This window comes from Panthera onca, chromosome C2, assembly GCF_046562875.1.
Source record: "Panthera onca isolate mPanOnc1 chromosome C2, mPanOnc1 haplotype 2, whole genome shotgun sequence".
NCBI lineage: Eukaryota > Metazoa > Chordata > Mammalia > Carnivora > Felidae > Panthera > Panthera onca.
The window spans coordinates 105,680,514-105,699,618 of NC_138347.1; the positions used below are offsets into that span (position 1 = coordinate 105,680,514).

General features: G+C 35.4%; 1 protein-coding gene across 1 annotated transcript in view; it reads right to left on the reverse strand.

Moving 5' to 3' along the window:
• Positions 1-18,883, reverse strand: part of SCHIP1 (schwannomin interacting protein 1) — a 549,016-nt gene extending 530,133 nt beyond the window's left edge. Inside the window, exon 1 of the mRNA XM_060639085.3 lies at positions 18,752-18,883. Within this exon, the coding sequence (XP_060495068.1) occupies positions 18,752-18,814 (63 nt within the window). The 5' untranslated portion in view covers positions 18,815-18,883. The remainder of the gene's footprint in view (positions 1-18,751) is intronic.
• Positions 18,884-19,105: the final 222 nt, after the last annotated feature.

The following is a 19,105-nucleotide window of genomic DNA, read 5'->3' on the forward strand; positions in this document are numbered from 1 at the left end:
AGGCAGTCTTTGGTGCTGGGGATACATTAATGAACAAAGCAGAAAAAAGTCCCTGCCTTCATGGAGCGTAGGCTCTAGTAAGCAGATGACAGGCACTAAACAAGGAAACAAATGTACCGTAATGCGTCAGATGGAGATGAATGAAGAAGGAAATAGAGGAATTCCCCATTGTAGGGAATAGAGCTTGGTGGACAGGGATGGGTTGTTAATTTATAGAGTCATCAGAAAAGTCTTTCTTACCATAAGGTTTCATGATATGAATAAGTTGATTGGAAATAGCAATCACCACACTTTTCAAATTTACAGTTTGTGGCCTGTGGAATGTGGAAGCAAACTTACAAAAGAAAGATGGGTTTTCTTTGATGGTAGTGTGCAAATTTTTCTTTTCACTGTTAATATTTTATAGTCATCATTGTTTAGGCAGTGAGTGCAGCATGATGGGAGCACCATGCTTTTGCTTTCTAACAGCCCTGAGTTCAGATTCTGATTTTAGGCTTTACTGACTGTGAGGGGCTGAGCAAGTGACTGAATCTCCCTTACAAGTAAGAATGGTAATAAAAAAGAATGAACTCTTGCTATTTACAGCAACATGGACAGAGCTAGAGAGTATAATGCTAAGCAAAATCAGTTAAAGAAAAACAAATGCCATATGATTTCACTCATATGTGGAATTTAAGAAACAAAACAAACCAGCAAAGAGAAAAACAGAGAGAGAAAGAGACAAACCAAGAGACAGACTCTTAATTACAGAGATTACCAGAGGGGAGAGGGTGGGGGACGGGTTAAATAGGGGATGGGGATTAAGGAATGCACTTGTGATAAGCACCGGGTAGTGTATGGAATCATTGGTGAAACACTATACTGTACACCTGAAACAATATAACATTGTATGTTAACTAACTGGAATGAAAATAAAAACGTTAAAAAAAGTGAGAATGATAATGCCCGACTTGGAGCACCAAGAGCAGTCCCTCCCTCCACCCCCTACTGGCTCCTGTGTCAGGAAAGACATTATTTATTATTGGAAATTGAGGTTTGAGACAATGAAACATAACTGTGCAACCCAGTATGAAAAGCGAACATTGATAATCCCTGAAGTTTCTATCCTTTTCACATTTAAACCTCATTTTTAGTGTTTTTCCCCTACCACTGACATGTATGAGAACAATATTAATGATATATTAAGAAAGATTACATACTAGTTATTTCAATTCAAAAAATTTTATGGGAGGGGTACCTGGGTGGCTCAGTGGGTTAAGCAGCTAACCCTCGATCTCAGCTCAGATCTTGATCTCAGGGTCTTGAGCTGAAGCCCCACATTAGGCTCTGCATTGGGTGTGAAAACCTACTGCAAAAAAAAGGGATATCTTTTGGTATAAATATCTTGAGAAAAATACAAAGGTCAAAGCCAACGACATCTGCCACCTAGAATGAAAAACATAAGCATGTACAGTTCTAACACAGGGCAGTGGCAACATGGCAAATAGAGATCTATAAAGTAAGTGCCACAAGGGTAGGGGGTATTAAAGTGCTATTTCTTAGAGGATGAGAGGTTAGAACTAAAACTGAAAGTGGACCTTGCCTGATGAAAGGACGTATTCTCCAGGTGCACACTTCAGGCACATTGGGAAAGGATCCCTGCCGGAGGCAAAAGTAAAAATGGGAGGAGCCAAAGAAAGGAAGGGGGAAGGAGAGTACAGGGTACTGAAGATTTTATTTTTAAATAGGCAAATCTTCTTAGTTATTCTGAAACCAGAAATGAAATTGAATGAGAAGAACAATTTGGGGACAGCTGTAAACTTCCTTATTGGATGCTTCTTTTATGTAGGGTATGACATCTATCTTGAGTCATATAGGGTAATAGAAATATGCTACAGGATACATGCCATTTCTATCTACAAAGCCTGAAACTGGGTCAGCTGGCAAAAAGACATCCTGATAAAGTAAGATAACCAGGAGAAAACTACCTTTCTCCCTCCATGAATGGTCTGCTTCTGATCCATTCTAAGATGCTTAGAAAAATTATTTCTACTTCTTATGAACAAGCAGCACAAAGGCATAAAGTACCTATGGAGACTGGGCAGTTCAAGTTGCTAAACAGAAATTTGTTGCCACTCTAGATTTTTGACAGTAGTTTAAGACTCTAAAATCTACTTCAGGTTTCTCTGGGTAAAGACAAAAACTTGCTCTTCTCATTCTTTTTTCTTTTTTTCTCTAAAAGCCCAACCTTGATTCTATATAAAGACTTCAAAATGTTTTGAAGGTGGAAATTTCAGTAGCAGAAAAAATAACTGTCAATACTTTTTGGCAGGATTTGAATAATTTTTCAGCTTTCTGCAGCATATGCAGACAATAACCAAATAAAATTATAAATCATGGTGTGCCACTTGAGAGTTTTGTTGAAAGAAAAAATGTCATCTCAAATCTCAACCAAAAGGTGGGCTATAAATAAATATAGATTATCAAGTTATAATTTTCAAAGTTATTTCAACACACAAAGGAGGATATTTTAAAGCATCTCATTAGCAGTTCCAGCTTATGAGAGTCCATTGAAAATCCCAAATCAAATTGATAAGATCAGTATTTGTCATTTACTGTTGATGGAGAGATGGGACTACATAGTCATTCTGCTAGTAGTAAGATAAAACTAAACGATATTTATCATATTCTGCTAAAACAAATGTTTGGGAGCATGCTACTTGCCCTAGTACATGAAGCCACCCTAATAGGCTAATATACTAATAAGCAACTAAATCAACCTCCTCATTGTATAAATGTGGAAACTGAGTCCAAGAGTCGTTAAATAACTTGTCCACATTGTTCAGCACCATGTGATCCATTCAAGATGTATGATCACAATGCCCCAGAGACATGGTACCCGCAGAGTACTGCCTTTGGAGTTAGGATGGACCCATGATCACTGCCTTGTAGTTTCTGACCTTGTATCTAACTCTAATATTTGTGCCCTATGGTTCTTGGAAATCCTCTGTGTTACTTTAATTTTCCCCTAAAGAAAATAATTATCTGAAAGAAGTTTCCTATTTCCCTCTCACCTCCCTCCCTCCCACAGAGTGAGAGAGAGAGTATTATTTTCCATTCAATAACTATTAAGTCAAATTGTCTAAATGATATCCTGAGAATAATAGGCTTTCACGAAAGCTCAGCAGCTAATTTGATATCCAGGACAACAAACAGAGAAAAGGAGGTATGGAGGGAGAAAAGACACATGCCTCCTACTTGTCTGAGATATCTTTTGAATTAAACACCTGCTCTTTGCCTTATTTATAATTCTTCCAGACACACTACCTCTTGGTATTGTCAACAAGGACCTCTAAGAATTGCAGTGTAGTTTCAGACCATAGATTGGAACAGGTGAAAGCCAGAGCAAAAAATAACTTTATGACTTATAGATCAGGGTAAGGAGTTTGCATTTTATTTAATGTACAAATGGATGCTACTGATGTAAAGAGATGGTGTGATACAATTTAGGTTTTAATAAATTTAGATTTTTGTACTGGCTGCTTTGTGGGGATTGGTGAGAGCAGGAGAAAGACTCAACATTGGAAGCTATGGTGATGAAAGATGATGGCAGTTTAGGCCAAGGTGTCAGCAGCAGTGATGAAAAATTAAGAGACATTTTTGTTTTTGCTTTTGTTTGCTTTTTGGGGTTTTCTTTGACATTTTAACACTTTTATTTTTTACAGTTTAATTTTTTAATGTTTATTTTTGAGAGAGAAGGAGATAGAGAGAGTGAGCATGCAAGTGGTATGGGGCAGAGAGAGGGGGAGAGAGAGAATCCCAAGCAGGCTTTGCATTGCCAGTGCAGAGCCCAATGTGGGGCTCCATCTTACGAACGATGCGATCATGAACTGAGCCAAAATCAAGAGTTGGACGCTTAATGGACTGAGACATCCAGATGTCCCTTATTTTAAATTTTTTTTATGTTTCAAGTTTTTATTTAAATTCTAGTTAACATATAGTATAATATTAATTTCAGGAGTAGAATTTTGTGATTCATCACTTACATATAACACCCAGTGCTCATCACAAGTGCCCTCCTTAATAATCATCACCCATTTAGTCCATTCCCCTGCCCACCTCCCCCCCAACAACCTTCAGTGTGTTCTCTATAGTTAAAAGCCTCTTATGGCGTGCCTCCCTCTCTTTTTCTTTCTCATATGCTCATCTCTTTTGTTTCTTAAATTCCACATATCTGACTTTTTTCACTTAGCATAATACACTCTAACTCCATCCATGTCATTGCAAATGGCAAGATACCATTCTTTTTGATGGCTGAGTAATATTCCATTGTATACCCCGTGATCCAGCAATTGTACTAATAGGTATTTTCCCAAAGAATACAAAAATTCTAATTCAGAGGGCTACATGCACCTTGATGTTTATAGCAGTATTATCAACAATCGCCAAATTATAGAAAAAGCCCAAATTCCATTGACTGATAAATAGGTGAAGAGACATTTTTGAAGGTAGACTCAAAACCTGGTAGATTACATGTAGACAAGAAAGACAAGGTGGTGGTAAGGAAAGGAAGGAATCAAGGATGACTTCCAGTGTTCTCTCCTGACCATCTCAGTGACAATTTATTGACAGAGGAAGCCCGAGGGAGAAACAGGCTATTGACAGGATTACAGAAAGATAGTATGGTCTGTGTATGTGTGAGGGGTAGGGTTCAACAATGCTCCAACTACCAAGCAGAAACACCCTTCCCACAGAGATACCATTCCCTTTTTTCCTTGATAGTTCACAAGCTTTGCTTGTGAGGTGAAGCAAGTGTCAGCCTTCAACGTTGTCCACCCTCACTGATTCTATTGTTAATGCAGTTCCTCTAAGATTTCAGCAAAAAGCTGTCTATCAATGGGGGTTTTCAATGTTGATGTGCATTTTCATATTTTACTGGTACTTCATAGGTATTTTAATGTAAAAATAGAAGCAATTACATGAGAGGATACTAGTGAGGCATCATTTTAAACTGAAAGTATGTTAGACTAGAATTCATGCTCAAAAGCTAAAAAAGATGTTCTCTGTTATTCAAGTAAATAAAGAATATTTTTGCCTATTTCAAAAAATTAGTATAGAATAAAAATAAAAATAAGAATGAATAAACTTCAGTATAAACAATGGTTAAAAAATTAATGAAAATATAAAATATATACTAAATCTAATTAATTAAAAGGTCTAATTGTTAAAAGGTTATAAAACTAAATGAAAATGTCAAAAGAGAACATTGTTTTAAAGTTTATTTATTTATCTTGAGTGGGGGCAGGGGCAGAGAGAGAGAGAGGGGAGAAAGAGAATCCCAAGAGTGTCCATACTGTCAGCATGGAGCCCAACGCCAGGCTGGATCTCACAAACTGCTAGATCATGGCCTGAGCCAAAATCAAGAGCTGGACCCTAACCGACTGAACCATCCAGGCACTCCAAAAGATAACTCTTGAAAGATAAGTTTTAAAGTATATATGTAAAAAAAACACAGAAACGAGGGGGCACTTGAGTGGGTTAGTTGGTTGAACATCCAACTTTGGCTCAGGTCATGATCTCAAGGTCGTGAGCTCCAACTCCATGTCAGGCTCTGTGCTGACAGCTCAGAGCCTGGAGCCTGCTTCAGATTCTGTGTCTCCTTCTCTTTTCTACCCTCCTGCCTCTGCCCCCGCTCTTTCTCTCAAAAATAAATAAATAAATAAACAAACAAACAAACAAACAAACATTCAAAAAATTAAAAACCACAGAAACGATAATCTGGGTGGTCATGGAACCCCGATTATTAATAAAGATTGAGAAGTGAGAGAGAGGATAATGAGACAGGAGAAAAACTAAAAAGAATATGAACCACTGACTATCCTGGTTTCTACTGTATTACTAATGCTAGTGCCCTAGCTCAGTGCCTAGCTCAGTACCTAGCAAGAAGTCCTCAGTGCCTAGCAAGAAGTAGGTTCTCAATAAATATTTATTGAATGACTGAACATTCATTCAATATCATAGAAGTGCAATTTCAGTTGTTATTTTTGAATTTAAATATATAATTACACACCAACAGAATAAAAATGGAATGTGCACATCCTAATTCATTTGATGATACATACAATAAAATATAATCCATTCATACATGAGAGAGAAAACAATGAAGTATGAGAAACACAATGCAAAAAACAAGGCAAGGGAAAATGAAACAATAATAGTTTGTAGGGCGTCTGGGTGGCTCAGTCGGTTAAGCATCCAACTCTCTTTTTTTTTTAATTATATGAAATTTATTGTCAGATTAGTTTCCATACAACACCCAGTGCTCATCCCAAAAGATGCCCTCTTCAATGCCCATCACCTACCCTCCCCTCTCTCCCACCCCCCATCAACCCTCAGTTTGTTCTCAGTTTTTAACAGTCTCTTATGCTTTGGCTCTCTCTCCCACTCTCTTTTTTTTCTTTTTTTTTCCTTCCCCTCCCCCGCGGGTTTCTGTTAAGTTTCTCAGGATCTACATAGGAGTGAAAACATATGGTATCTGCCTTTCTCTGTATGGCTTATTTCACTTAGCATCACACTCTCCAGTCCCATCCACGTTGCTACAGAGGACCATATTTCATTCTTTCCCATTGCCACGTAGTACTCCATCGTGTATATAAACCACAATTTCTTTATCCATTCATCAGTTGATGGACATTTAGGCTCTTTCCATAATTTGGCTATTGTTGAGAGTGCTGCTGTAAACATTGGGGTACAAGTGCCCCTATGCATCAAGACTCCTGTATCCCTTGGGTAAATTCCTAGCAGTGCTACTGCTGGGTCATAGGGTAGGTCTATTTTTAATTTTTTGAGGAACCTCCACACTGTTTTCCAGAGCGGCTGCACCAGTTTGCATTCCCACCAACAGTGCAAGAAGGTTCCCGTTTCTCCACATCCTCTCCAGCATCTATCGTCTCCTGATTTGTTCATTTTGGCCACTCCGACTGGCGTGAGGTGATATCTGAGTGTGGTTTTGATTTGTATTTCCCTGATAAGGAGCGATAAGCATCCAACTCTTGATTTCAGCTCAGGTCATGATCTCAGTCATGAGATAGAGCCCTGCATCGGGCTCCATGCTGAGCATGGAGCCTGCTTGGGATTTCCTGTCTCCCTCTCTCTCTGCCCCTCCCCAGCTCATGCTGTCTCTCTCTCTCAAAAATAAAAATAAACATTTTAAAAAATATTTGCTATTATGGTTATTGTAATTAACGCTTCATTAAAGAAAAAGTCTGTGTTACTATTTAAAACAAAATTCAACTACATACTGCTTATAAAATGATCAATGAAATAAAAATGACTCAGAAATATTGAGAACCAGTTTCTTACTGTTATTTATCAAAGAAACATAAAAATTAAGTAGGGATAAAGAATATAAATAATTTACTAATTATTAACTAATATAGTAACTCTTTGTAGTCTAAAAATAAAGGTTACTTTTGTAAATAATAATTGGGTCAAAGGAAAAATATATAACTAGAAAATCTTTAGAAGATAAAGAAAATGAAGATACTGTTAATTAGATTAAACTGAATTAGAAGCAAATTCAAAACCTTAATTTTGTTGTTAAAATATTAACCCATTAAAATAAACAAGTTAACTGCATTAAGCTCAAGAAATAATAAATAGAACAACAAAATGTCCCCAAAGCTAACAGGCAAAGTAAATACTATTTAAACAATGAAATGTATTATTAGAAAACACAGAATTGATTAATACAATTGCTGATTATTACAAAGAGAAAAATTAAGTTAACAAAATTAGAAATATGAAAACTAATAAAAGAACATATGTAGAGAAATTTCTAAAACAAAAATAACATTTATAATATGCTAATTACTCTCAAAGTATTCATTGATATGTCTTGGCAATTAAGCACCAGAATTAGCTTACAATGTAGAAAGCCTAAATATCCAATAACTAGGGAAGAAATGCAAATTTTATTTTAAAAAGACTATAATAAAAGACTTCATGTACTAACAGTTTTATTAAAAATTTTTTTCCAAACTTTCAAGGAACACGTAATCACCATGCTACATAAATATTAGAGGCCAAAGGAAAATCTGAGAACTTTCTCAGTTCATTTTATGAAGCTGGCATAGCCCTATTTGAAAACTTGAGAAAAATATCACAAACTACAGATGAATTTCATTTTCTTAGAAGAGTTGTGAAAACTTAACATACCAGAAAGTTGAAATAAAGAATAACTTATGAGGAAACCACCCATTAAAACAATACAGTGATGATAACATAATGCAAGAATGTTTAATTTCCAAAATATAACTCATCACATCAGCAAAGATAATAAGAAAACCTACATTGTTTGGGATGGATTATTTAGTCAATACACTATAACTACTGGAAAGGAGGCACATTTATTATTTTCTGCAGATGAAAAAATTGCATGCTTAGAAATGCTCCAAAAATCAACTAAAAACTTGTAATTGCTAATAAGAGATTTCAATAGGTGAACAGATACAAATCAACATACAAAAATTTATTCCTATATTCTAGTGATAACCATTTAGAGGTGGAAAAAGGAAAAGAGGAACCAATTTGTAATAGGAATAATTAATAAGAAAAGGAAGAAATGTTTATAGTGAAATTTCAAATCTTTCCTGATATCTGTACCTATATCTTTACCTATCTACATATGTTATATTCCTAGATAGCAAGAACAAATTTGTAAAGATATCAGTTCTTATTATATCAGTTTAAAGATTTGGTACAATTACAATTAAAGTTGCCAAAGATGTGTCTGGAAGCTAACTACACAATTTTAAAGTTTATCTGGAATGATATGGCCAACTAAGAACATGAAGAGAAATGAAGTGGATAATTTCTCTACCAGATATTAAAATCTATGATAAAGATGTAATATGTAAGACAGTCTGATACAAGTGCTAGAACTGACAAATGTAACCAGGAAAATAGTTCAGAAAGAAATTCTAATAGGTTTTTAACATGTGATAAAGATCATGTCACATACCAGCAGAGAACAAAAGATTGGTTAGTAAATGGTGCTAAGGTAATGGGTAAACTAACTTGGAATAAAATAAAATTATTGCTTTTCTTCCTATCATATGCCAAAATTTCAAATGACAAGACAAGCATTAAAGATGAAAGCATTAAAAAAAAAACCCTAAAACTATATATAAAGGTAAAAAGAGATACTATGTAGACTTTATTTTATTGAAACAATTATTTAAAATTGTATAGATTAAAATAGTATAAGCATAAATAAGCATACAATTAAAAAATATTTTCCACAAATATGAAGGTAAAAGATTAATATACATAATATTTAAGGAGCTTATAGAAATAATTGAAAAAAACAATAAACCTCAATATAATAGGCAAAAACCATAACCAGACAATTCACAAAATAAATTTAAATGCCCACAAAACATGTGAAAATGTCAAACCACAAAAATTTTAAAAATAAATCTGAGTTATTTATAGATTTTGGATACTAGCCCTTTGTCTGATATGTCATTTGCAAATATCTTTTCCCATCCCATTGGTTGCCTTTTAGTTTTGTTGATTGTTTCCTTTGCAGTGCAGAAGCTTTTTGTGATGCATAGGGGCACTTGTACCCCAATGTTGATAGCAGTACTCTCAACAATAGCCAAATTATGGAAAGAGCCTAAATGTCCATCAACTGATGAACAGATAAAGAAATTGTGGTTTATATACACAATGGAGTACTACGTGGCAATGAGAAAGAATGAAATATGGCCCTTTGTAGCAACATGGATGGAACTGGAGAGTGTTATGCTAAGTAAAATAAGTCAGACAGAGAAAAGACAGATACCATATGTTTTCACTCTTATGTAGATCCTGAGAAACTTAATGAAGACCATGCGAGGGGGGAAGGAAAAAAAAAGTTAGAGGGAGCCAAACCATGAAAGACTCTTAAAAACTGAGAATAAACTGAGGGTTGATGGGGGGTGGGAGGAACTAGAGGGTGGGTGATGGGCATTGAGGAGGGCACCTGTTGGGATGAGCACTGGGTGTTGTATGAAAACCAATGTGACAATAAATTTCATATAAATTAAAAAAAAGATACATATAAATTAAAAAAAAAGAAATCTGATTTAAAACATGCTTTCTTTCAATCTATCATCTTTATGTTATTGGCAGAACTGATATATATTGATATATATCAAGATCCTTAGAAAATCTTATAAAAATTTTACTACTTATAGTAATCTTATAGTAATCTACTACTTATTCTACTTATAGTAATCTCTTATAAGGAAACAGAAATTTAAAAATACATAAACACACACAATATTGATGTTGTTGATATCAAGAGTAGCATAGTTCAATTAATTATAGCTCATATATCTATGTGATTTAATATTAAACATTTATCAGACTTTGAGGAATTTTAGTGACATATAAATTAAAACATTGAGTTTAAAACGCACAGCTCAAAATATTGGAAATATTTCTTAAGGTATACACATATATAAAATTTCTAGTGTATATGTAGAACTCTCAGGAAATTCACCAAAATATTAACAATGGTTAGTCTCTGTCTACTGGATATATTTTTAAAGTGTCTATTTTTTCTAAAATGAGCATAGATATACATTATAATTAGAAATAAATAAGCATTGCTATAAAATAAGATAGAGAATTTTATAACGTAATTCAAAAACATTGTCATTGAAAATATGAAAAGCAAACAAAAAAGGTAACCTGCCTTTATTGGTAGATTCCATTTAAGTAGAATCCTCATTTCCTGTTTTAGATAAACTAGTGGTGACTGTACTTTGTTTTAATATGCAAGTAGCACCATTCTTCCTAACAAAGTTCACATTTGTTGATCTTTATAAAAATGCGAAACATATTTACAGATTTGAAGCTGAACCTTTTAGCTCTTGCTACTGAGCAATTCCTATCAACCTCTTTTACTTGAATGTATAAATGGCATATTACTATTTTAAAAATATACATAAACATGTATTTTAGGTACATATGTAGAAGCCCATGTATTTGAAAATGATTCTTATTCAAATAAAGAAAACCATTTAGAACCTTTCTGTATGATTAAAATTCAGTCACATAAATACTTCCTGGATTCCAATAAGTTTTCCTGCCTTTCTCTTCCTTCCAAAGTCACTAACAGAAGTTCCAAAAGTATATACTTCTCCTCCCTATTTTCTAATTAGCCTACTTGGTTTAATTGGCAAAAGTGACATTTGCATAACCAATAGCTCTCTTTCAAAGACTGTGATGGGAGTGATTTTCAAAGGTCTAAAAAAGGTTCTGTGGGCCTTCAGTAGGGCCATGTGACCATTCAAATAGAAGCCATCCAGCCGTAAACAGCCTATGTGTCAGACGGGGAGCTTCCTTAACACATGTATATGTTCCATCCCTTTTCTACTGGCACAAGTCAGAGGTGCTGTTCCAAGTGTGAAACATGGGCATGAGCAGCAATTTACAGAGTGTGCATTGCTTTTTTGTGTGTCTGTTGGTGGGACATTGGAAAATGGGCCTGGCACAGTTCATCCCTCACAAATGCTTAATGCCATCCCTGGGGACAGAAATATCATAAGCCCAGAAAAACATAGCTTCTAGCTGCTTGGTACTGAAAATTTCAGGCAAAATTCCAAAAGCCCTCAAAGCTAATGTCGAATTGACAAAGTGCCAAAAACCTCTCTGGCATTAAACTTCCACTTTTTATTTTCTCTCTTCAGGTGAACAGCTTGTGAAAATAATAATGTGATAATGCCACCCTGTGTTCCAAATATCTCAGAGCACCATCTTGTTAAGCCTCTTGGTGTCCCTTTGAGACTAATGGGAATTGAGCCGACTTATTCATGTTATAGATGAGAAAATCCCACAGAAGGTGCATCAAATATCTGGGCCCTGGCCACGCAGACTTATCACATAGGTCCCGGGTCTGAATTTAGTTCTCAAAACAATGCCGAAGTGTTGTAAGAAAGAACCTGAAAAGTTTAACATCAAAAAGGGCTAGAGCAAGTCTTACAGAGGCTACAAGGTGGGTTGGGGTAATATCTGGTGAAAGTGATCAGAACACATCCTAGGAAGAATAACAAGGCATAGTCTAGGCATAGCAATAAGGCACAGTCTAGGCATGGGGCAAATTACAATCAGTAAGAATTGGTGAAGGCCATCAGCAGATCTAAGGTAGAATTAGTATCATCTTAAACCAGCAGGCATGGTGGATTTTTGTCTTTTTTTTTTTTTTTTGGTACATCTGAGCCCCCATCCCATAATTATAGAATTTACTGTTACAGGGGCGCCTGGGTGGCACAGTCGGTTAAGCGTCCGACTTCAGCCAGGTCACGATCTCGCGGTCCGTGAGTTCAAGCCCCGCATCGGGCTCTGGGCTGATGGCTTGGAGCCTGGAGCCTGTTTCCAATTCTGTGTCTCCCTCTCTCTCTGACCTTCCCCCGTTCATGCTCTGTCTCTCTCTGTCCCAAAAATAAATTTAAAAACATTGAAAAAAAATTAAAAAAAAAAAGAATTTACTGTTACAGAAGTTACAATAAGGAACAGGATTCTACCACCACTTCCCCACTACAAGACAAAAGTAACTTTCTTTCCCTGAATCCTAGCAATCTGATTTTGAACATATGATGTAAATCAGTCAAGGGGATGGCCCTGTTCAGGACTCTGAATCTGGAGGAAGTATCTCAAGGAAGCAAGGAACATTTTAGAGCTCCTTATGACCACTGTATCCAATGTCCCATGAGGCCAGCAGCACTTGAACAATGTTGTCCTGCATGTATGCCTTTGCCTGAGGTTCTGGTCAACCATGTTCCTTTAGTGTCCCCTTTTCTTCTGAGTATGATGCTCTAGACTTTCCTGTCAATTTAGTGAGATAGCTGATAATAAAATAAGTTTTCCTAATAAGTAAATTTTATTATTCTAATAAATTCATTTTTAGCTGCAATTAACTTGGGTCAGGTTCTGTAGTTTGTAACCTGGAAGACTGAAATAGGCAGTGGCCAAGGATGTAGAGAAGCATCATCAAGCAAATCCAGCAGCATATGTCAAGTTTGTAGCAGTGGTTTGGAAGACTTCCTTCCAGGTGGAGGAAGTACAGGTATGGCAGAAAGTACTAAATGATCTAAAATCTGTTCTCTTGTCTTATTTTTATGTGTCCTATAGGACTATGTTTCCCAAGTCTCCCCTGTATGTCATCTGACTGAGTTCAGTAAAAAGAATGTAAGCTGAGTGACGTGTGTCTCATTCAGACCTGTCCCACTAAAAACTTCCACATATGTTGCTCCATTTCTTTTTCCCTTTCTGGTATGCTGGAATGTAGATGACTTTAGAGTGACCCTGGAAGCCACCTGTTGAAGATGGTGGAACCCCCAACATCCTGTGTTCTCTAAATGACTATATGAAGAAGGATTGCCCCACTGACCTGCTCACCAGTCCAGTATGGATACCTAATCAAGAAATAAACTACTACTGTGTTTGAGCTATTATACTTTTGGAGAGCTATTTGTTGTTGCATAGCCTAAACATACTATGTATGGTAAAAACCCAGTTGGTCAAGAAAAAATTCAAAATCAGAGCAGAACCAAAGGAAAGGCTGTTATTTTATTAATTATCAAATGAGAAGTAGGATAAAAGATGTTGAGTCCTTGAACTGATGGTCTACAGATTTGGAATTTCCCTCAATTAGGAAAAAAACAGATGACAGTTGGGATAGAATCTCTAAAGGTAGATTTGCAGCTACAGCTATACAAGTTGAAAGGATGCAAGCAAAAAGGTTCATTAAAGATTTGATGATCCTGAACTGCAGAATTTATGAGATCAACAAATTTAAAATCTTTGTTTCTTTTTAATACATTGAAGTATCTCCATGCTACAGATAATTAAGAGATAAATTATAACTCTGATTCTTCTTTTTCCCTTTTAACCTAGTTTTCCCTTCCCAAATAGATTCAAATAATGCATTTTACCCTTCCTCCTGGGTGATTTTTCCCCATCCTCTATCTTAATTCATTTCTTAATTTTCCTCTTTCTTACTCGTTCTCAAATGAAAAGTTTCTCATGGGGATCAGTCATATTTTGGTAATCATATCAGTTCTTAGAATCACACAATGCCTTGAGTATGTACCCAATAAATGTTTGTTGAATGAAGACATTATTCTCATTCTCTATTTTAAGGAGACAACATTGCACTAATGTCCTCTTTCCATGTTCAAGTTGAAAGAGATCTTAGAGATCAATTAGTCCAACTACTAGATAGACAGATAGACACACACACACACACACACACACACACACACACACACACACACGGTCTCAGTCTACATCATCTCTGATGTAGAATATCTAGTCTGTGCATACATATTTCTGATAATGAGAAGCTCACTGCTTTATAAGAAAGCTTACACTACTGAAGGACAGCTCGATAGTTTATAAAGTTGTGTTTATTTAAATATTTTTGAAATTATTTTTTAATGTTTATTTACTTTTGAGAGAGAGAGCCACACAGACTGCAAGTGGGGGAGGGGCAGAAAGAGAGTGAGACACAGAATCCGAAGCAGGCTCCAGGCTCTGAGCTGTCAGCACAGAGCCTGACACGGGCTCAAACTCACGAATGTTAAGATCATGACTTGAGCCAAAGTCCGACACTTAACCAACTGAGCCACTCAGGTGCCCCATAAGTTGTACTTATTTTAAATTAAAAAAATTCTCCTTAAAACTTTCACTGATTGCTTAGCATTGGGGGTCCTTCGAGGCCACACACCCCATAGAAATTCCCTTGCCTGGTAATAAAAAACCTGCTTTTCAGTTCTAACTTTGTAGCTGATCAACTATCTGACCTTTGACAAGCTGTTTCTCCTCTTCTGAATGAAATTTAAACTATGAAATGAGAGGTAGGAAAACAAATAATGTTTAAAATCGTTGATAAAAATAACAGAAACTTATTACACACCACTGGAGACTTATCTCTAGGCTAACTCTAATTATTAGTTAACACTATTTTGATAAGGCTACTTAACCAGAAAACATGTACTAATTTGTATAATTATTTCATCCACAGTTTTTTATCTTCTCAAAGGTATCAGGAAAAAAAACTTCAAAGTCATACTGAAGTCCAGATACAATGCCTTTATTAATATTCCCAGTAATTCAAATAAAACTTAAAATTTGTAAATTTGTATGACTTGCTCTAAGGCACTGAAGTTTGATATTCTTTTCTAATTCAAATTGTTAGGCTGAGTCTATCTTTGAGCAATTATTACAATATATAGATACCATATCATGGATTATCAATAGACCTGCTCTCTATGCCAAAACTATGATCAGCCCGGTATAGTTCCATTAGTTCCAATGCACCCAAAATGAAGACCTAGGTGGAGAAATCTTTCTTTCCTGCCACTGTGGTGCACAGGGGTCAGAGACCAAGCACCAAAACAGCATCCTGGAGAAATATGCTATTGAGATCACTGCAGAATGTTGAATTCAAGATGGGTTTTCCACCAAGATGGGTCTTATTATTGATGTCAGGCACCATGAAACGTAGTGTGTTGAGTGCCGAAGTGCCAATGAGATGATGCCAAAGATACAAGTAAGATGAAAATTAAGAGCACACAACAAATTAGGCAGGATTAAAATGACCTGAATTCATCCTAGGTAACTGGCTGCCCAGGTAGGCGGTTGTGTTTTCTGTGCTCTGGTTTGAGCTTACTGATGGGAGGGAGCCAGATTCATTTAGAGGTGCTGGGATTTAAAAGACTAGCTAAAATGAGAAATGCATGGTATTCAGACTTATTTCTCTTTGGAGGATATTTCTGTTCTTTCAGATACTTGGATAGCTTCCTTAGAAAGTCTCTAAGCTCTCTTCAGTTCTCTGAAACAGTTCAGATTACCCCTACAGTTTCTAGTAATATTTAATATAAATTTCACATCAGTTAGGTCGTATCTACTTAGGCCCAACATACACATAAAGTAAGACATAAAGGGTGTCTTACATAAAGTAAGACATAAAGTAAGAATGTGTCTTGTGAGTAAAATTGGGAGAGTGAAGGAATACTTGATGGTAAAATATGATAACTAAAAACAAAAATCATTTGATGGAAATCCCTATGCAGAAGCATCAACTCAGAGTGATTCTCCAGGAAGCTGAAGAACTGCCCTTGGGCACCTGATATCACCCTATCCATAATGCTAGAAATTTACTAAAACCCAGAATCCATTTGGAACCAATTAGGGTCCTGCTTCACTAAAATAATCTCAAGAATCCCTATTTCCTTCTAAGAAACTACCCTTTGGGATTTTCTTACAATACATTCCACTTTCAGTCTCTCCCCTACTGAAACTGGTCCTGTTGGGACTCTAGCTAGAAGAGGTGCTTCTGATTGGAAGCTGTGATGGAAACTGAGGCAACAGAAATGAGTCTGTGACTACCTGAAATTTAAGAATAATTTCCAAAACCAACTTAACTTTCTTAGTTCCAAAAATAGGTTGAAAATGGCTGTAAGAACCACACCTGTCAATCAGCTCTCCCTATATTCAGCCACCCTGAAGAGCATCCTAACTAGGGTGGTTTTCAACTAAGTAAACATGCCCTTAAATCCTTTCTAATCAAAGGTTATCAAGCCTTTGCAATGGTGGGTGGACCATGAAAAAGAGATCCATGAGCATATTTTTGCATTGGCAAGAAAACAAAAATGTCACTCAACTAAATTTAAGATTGTTCACACACATCTGCTACCACCAGAATGTTATAAACAAGAAAAAGAAGAAGAAGAAGAAGAAGAAAGAAAGAAAGAAATGTGAATGGTTCACAGTCTAAATAGCTCTAAATATATTTCTATTGTTCAGATGACTTATGCTATTTCAACAATGATTGAAAGGCTATCAAAGCAGAAGCCAAAACATGTTTGTGGTGTATCATACAGCAACAATTTTTGGTTAAATAAATACACAGACAACCATATCTCAACTACGAAATGGATAATACTAGATAGCTGTTATTATAAATACATCACTAAAATGTGTGCAAAACGAAATATAAAATGCTACACTTCTGACAATATCATAATTGAATGACATCCTTGAGAGACAAATACGGAGACAAATATTGCAGAGAATAAATTTCTGAATCAGGTACATTTCCCCCCCATTTGAGGATATAAAACAGATGTGTTTTGTGATATGAGCCTCAAATCCTCTAAATTAGAATGTTGCAGTATAATCAACCAGAATGATCTGTCCAAAGTCCACTACCAGCAGAAAATGAATGCAGTTTATCATAAAGAAATAAAGTTTTAAAATCACAGAGGTGCACTCAACAGTATTTTGATAGTATGAAAGGCACTCCTTATTCATCTGTAAAAATCAAAGCAGGATTATAAAATTTGGGGAAATGAAGCTAAAAGAACTGGAATCATAAATCTACGTTTCATTCCCTTCAAAAAGTGGTTTCTTTTAACTATTGACACTAATTAAAGAAATCATCAGTGGGTCTATTAAGCCAAGCAGGCAAAAAAGTATAACAAGATCTCCTTAATTTAAAATTAAGTCACATCCTCCAAAATCTTACACTGTCAAAATGTAAATGTAATTTATCCAAAAATCAAATGCCAAATTACTAATGAGTTAAGAAGCAACAACAACTTCACTTGGAAATTATCTATAACAAAAGAATTAGTTATATTTGAAGTAGGGTTTTAGCTAAGTAAATTACATTTACTACTGGTTTTTACATGAGAAGAACTATTGAGGGAAATAAATTCCATATTACAATAATATAAAAAGATAGTTTTAGTAGACTTTAAAATAAATGGTTCATTATAAATAAATGTTCCAAACCTCGCTTAACTGACCTGAGAAAAGATAATTATTTGTTATATTACTTTTTTATGACACTATGTTCTCTTAGACAAATTTGAATAGTTCATCAAAATATCTATTGGGATCATTCTTGGTAGCAGTTTGAAGTATCTTTTCTTCATTGGTTATGTGATATCATATCATAGAACTAACACCTTTGACAGTTTTAAGGAGGGTATTTAAAGATGTTTTTGAATAAACCATTTTTTACATTTCTGGTTTGAACAGTTAAATTAGACTATTTGAAACTAATAAAATATTTCCAATGATGCCTAAAAGTATGTCTTTAGTGCCCTATCTTTAGTCATTTTATAAAAGCATCTGTCCTTTCCACCTACTATAGGCTTTTACTGTATATATTTTATCCTGTAAATTTAAATTTTTCATAAGTTATTAAATGTCCCCTATGTGTCCCAATATTAGAATACCTAAACATTTGCTCTTTTTGGTAACAGAAATATGAGCTGCAATTTAAAAAATTAGAACTGCCCTTCTAAACACAAATCAGAAACTACTTTTCAAAAAGAGCCTTGTTTTTACAAATGGCAACAAACTGCAAAGTTGGAATTATTTAAATGTGTATAAAGAAATGCTATTTCCAAAGCAATTGTTTTCTCCAACTGCAATGCAATTAATTTATGGTAAATTAAAACAAAAACTTAGATTCTCAAAATTCAAAGCACCATTCACATTCCAACTGTTGTGATGAGAAAGTAACTTTTTCAAATTAATATATTAACACTTCCTAATACAATATCTTTAAGTGGTTAATATTGAATTTGAAATGCAATAAAGGTCACCACTTTTTACAGTAGCCTAGCTCAATTAGACTTCAGAGTTTCCTTTCTATGTATGAAAAATATAATACACATAAAATAGATGACATATTTGGGAAACTTACACTGTCAGATTGCTTGCCCTGGTCACAGTCCCACGTTGTCCCACTCTGCCCAGACCTCTCCATGGTGCTGACCAGCTACCCTTGCCCATTTGAGAGGGAAGAGTTATTTATTCGAACTGGTTTTGAAAGAAATCCATAAAGAGTCGCCTGTGTTAGCAAGTAAAGTTATCTGAAGAATTTCTGTAACACATACTACAAAGGAGATGCTTTGCCCTTCAGTTATCAATCACGATGCTCAGACAGCTCAAAGAAGATTTTGGAGCAGAAATCTTCAAGTATTGACAAAAAAGAGAGAGAGCTCTTTGGGAGATGAAGTTTGCTGATTTTCTTCAGTGTTCTTCAAATTGAAACACA